Source organism: Limulus polyphemus, unplaced genomic scaffold (genome assembly GCF_000517525.1).
Source record: "Limulus polyphemus unplaced genomic scaffold, Limulus_polyphemus-2.1.2 Scaffold9277, whole genome shotgun sequence".
NCBI lineage: Eukaryota > Metazoa > Arthropoda > Merostomata > Xiphosura > Limulidae > Limulus > Limulus polyphemus.
In genome coordinates, this window is record NW_013674887.1 from 4027 (window position 1) to 7898 (window position 3872).

The 3872-nt window shown below is 32.8% G+C and overlaps 1 protein-coding gene across 1 annotated transcript in view; it reads left to right on the top strand.

Annotated features, from left to right (window-relative positions):
- LOC111083367 overlaps positions 1-1905 on the top strand; it is a 3618-nt gene extending 1713 nt beyond the window's left edge. Inside the window, exon 2 of the mRNA XM_022379864.1 lies at positions 237-1905. Coding sequence (XP_022235572.1) covers positions 237-1325 — 1089 coding nt within the window. The 3' untranslated portion in view covers positions 1326-1905. The remainder of the gene's footprint in view (positions 1-236) is intronic.
- The last annotated feature ends 1967 nt before the right edge of the window (positions 1906-3872 follow it).

Here is a 3872-nt window from a genome sequence, read left to right on the forward strand (position 1 = left end):
GTAAGATTTGTGGAAATTTTTTCATCTTTTTATAAGTTTACTTCAAAAGTAAAACATTAATAAAGATGAAATATAGCTTATTACATAAACATAGGCTTGAAAAGAGAATATATCTTTGTTTTAAGTGAAATATGTTACTGTTACTACAAAAAATTATGTTGTATTTTATCATATGGGATCAGTGTGTGTTTGATGTTCTATGTTCAGTTATCCCACTGCTTTGTTTCACCATTTAGAGAATCCAAAGTTCAGCAGTTACATCAGAAAGTGGTCAGACAGAGACTTTATTAAGGTCCAGCAGCATTGCAGAAACTGAAGAAGAAAAGGCTTCTACGGGATCGGAAGAACTTAATTTGTCTCAGATTGAAGCTGCTGTGACCACACCAGGTGAAACTGAAAAAAATGTTGCCATCCATCCAAGAGGTTCGCTTGAACAGAAACATAAATCTACTAACACAGTCCATTGTAGTGTGGAAGATATAGCATGTCAGACAGATTTTCTTTTAAACCAGAGTGTTCAGACAATCTTGGAGAGACGAAGAACTGTGACATTTTTTGGAGATATATCTTTAGAAAATCTAGCTAATGGTAGTGAAAAAACAACCACACAAGTAAATGGATTACCTCATGAAGATTCTGAGATTGATCAAGATCGGAAGCCTCATCAAGAGAAAGCTCAAGAAGCAACTCTGTTTGAAGAAGCAGACCAGACTGAGAAAACAGTTGAAGACTCCCAGGTTTTGACTACACATATCTCAACTCAAAAGACAAAAGCTACCAGAGTTCCTCCTTGTGGACCAGAGTTACAACCTGGATCTCCTGTGCTTATAGTTAACAGAAAAGAAAAACTAAGCAAAAAGGAAAACTTGTGTCCAGAGACTGTTATAGCTCCTCGAGCAAGAATAACAGAATTGGAGGAACTAGTTACACTGTCCCCAGTATCTCAGGAAACTCAAGGTAAGGAAAAATCTAGCCGTCGTAAGTTTAGTCTGCCTCATCTTCGTCTGATGAGGAAGTCTGGATCTCAAGACTCTGACACTTCGTCTCCATCACCGTCCTCTGCTCCTTCAGTTGGTGAGAAATCTCAAAGCCCCAACAAAAGTATGAATGGGAGGAAGTCCTTTAAGTTCCCATCACTTAAGAGAAAAAGACAATCTTTACCGCAATCTTCCTCTTTGGATGCACCAATTACCTTTACTTCTAAACAGTCTGAATATGTTCCTGATATTTCAGGCCCACTCAGAGTATCCTCTCCCAAAGAGAGAAAAGCTTTTATTTTTCCCGATGAAAAAGAAGGAAGGTCTCATATTGCCAAGTTGTCATGAGTTATGCAGTCAGTATGGTCTTTCTGAGCTGTTTGACTGACACAGTGTGTATGCAGTTTCTTAATTATGTCCTAATGTAAAATGACAATCGTATATAAAATTAGGAGACTGAGTCCAACTTTTACTTGTTCAATTCATATATGATGCTTTTTCTCTCTCTCTCAAACTTTAATATTTCTAGTACCCTCTCATAACACAAATTTTATAAAATAATTTTATTACTCTTAAACCCCCCCACCCAACAAGTATGACTTATTTTAGCCTAAACTGTCACTCGATGTAGACCAAAAGTCAAAAATAGTCATGAGGGTTTTAAGGGTAATAAATCAATTTATATAATTTGTGTGAAATATCACTCGGTGCCCTAAGGAGAAGACTGTGTTGTTTGAATAAGGGATGTTTGTGTCATATCACGTACACAGTTTTTGTAGAATTCTTACAATAATCAATCTTTTCACATATACTCACAAATTGGCTTTCTGTTCTGTTTTATGTCCACAATATTGAGCTATCTTTGCCTTTAAAATAATAATTCTTAGAATAATAATAATTGTTCCATATTCCATGAATCAGAAGCATTTGTTTTATCATAACGATATCTAAACCAAATGCTTCTGATACAATAGACATTTCATTTGAACGACATCAAAAACAAATGCTTCTGATACAATAGACATTTCATTTGAACGATACCTAAAACTAATGTTTCTGATACAATAGACATTTCATAACGATATTTAAATCAAATGCTTCTGATACAATAGACATTTCATTTGAATGACATAAATGTCTATTGTATCAGAAGCATTTGTTTTTGATGTCGTTCAAATGAAATATCTTGTATCAGAAGCATTTGGTTTAGATATCGTTATGAAATGCCTATTGTATCAGAAGCATTTGTTTTTGATGTCGTTCAAATGAAATGTCTATTGTATCAGAAGCATTTGATTTAAATATCGTTATGAAATGTCTATTGTATCAGAAACAATCTAAAACAAATGCTTCTGATACAATAGATATTTCATAACAATATCTAAAACAAATGCTTCTGATACAATAGACATTTCATTTGAATGACATCTAAACCAAATGCTTCTGATACAATAGATATTTCATTTGAACGACATCTAAAACAAATGTTTCTGATACAATAGACATTTCATTTGAACGATACCTAAAACAAATGTTTCTGATACAATAGACATTTCATTTGAACGATACCTAAAACAAAGTCGTTCAAATGAAATGTCTATTGTATCAGAAGCATTTGTTTTAAATATCATTCAAATGAAATGTCTATTGTATCAGAAGCATTTGTTTTAGATGTCGTTCAAATGAAATGTCTATTGTATCAGAAGCATTTGTTTTAGATGTTGTTCAAATGAAATGCCTATTGTATCAGAAGCATTTGTTTTAGATGTCGTTCAAATGAAATGTATTGTATCAGAAGCATTTGGGTTTAGATATCATTCAAATGAAATGTCTATTGTATCAGAAGCATTTGTTTTAAATATCGTTCAAATGAAATGTCTATTGTATCAGAAGCATTTGTTTTAAATATCATTCAAATGAAATGTCTATTGTATCAGAAGCATTTGTTTTAGATGTCGTTCAAATGAAATGTCTATTGTATTTCTCTCGCACTCTCTTGATATTGTAGTTTGAAAATTTAAAAACTACCTAGCTAAGTATATTGTAGTATTTTGATTCTATTGCTTTATTTGTTTAAGATTTTGACTAAATTGTGTAGAAAAGAAATAGGTATTTAGATAAAATGGTACCATTTTATTCATCACCAAACATTTTTTTGTTATTTTTCACATAAGTTTATTTATTTATTCAATTCTAGGTGGGTAAATATCTTGAACACAAAGCCTGCAAGATAAGATTGGTTATGGTTATAATAACCGTTATGTACACAATGGGGAAGTGTGGAGTTCTTTCTTTAAGTTCATTGACTGGTTCAGTTTTGGGTAGAATGTTCTACTTGTATTGTATTTTCACTGTTGTGTTTGGGATGTGTATATCCTCATTCATGTGTAAGTATTAGTTATCAAATATCTTGAACACAATGCCTGCAAGATAAGATCAGTCATGGTTATAATAACCGTTATGTACACAAGGGGGAAGTGTGGAGTTCTTTCTTTAAGTTCATTGACTGGTTCGGTTTTGGGTAGAATGTTCTACTTGTATTGTATTTTCAGTGTTGTGTTTAGGATGTGTAAGTATTAGATATCAAATATCTTGAACACAATGCCTGCAAGATAAGATTGGTCATGGTTATAATAACCGTTATGTACACAAGGAGGAAGTGTGGAGTTCTTTCTTTAAGTTCATTGACTGGTTCAGTTTTGGGTAGAATGTTCTACTTGTATTGTATTGTCAGTGTTGTGTTTGGGATGTGTAAGTATTAGATATCAACACGTTAACATCTTCCTATTGTATGTTGAGTGGTATTGTGTGTAGTTTTTACTGTGGCTCAGCCCCTAAAATCTACTTCTCCTATGGGGGAAAGAAATGATTAGAATGTTTTTTGTTTTGTTTTTT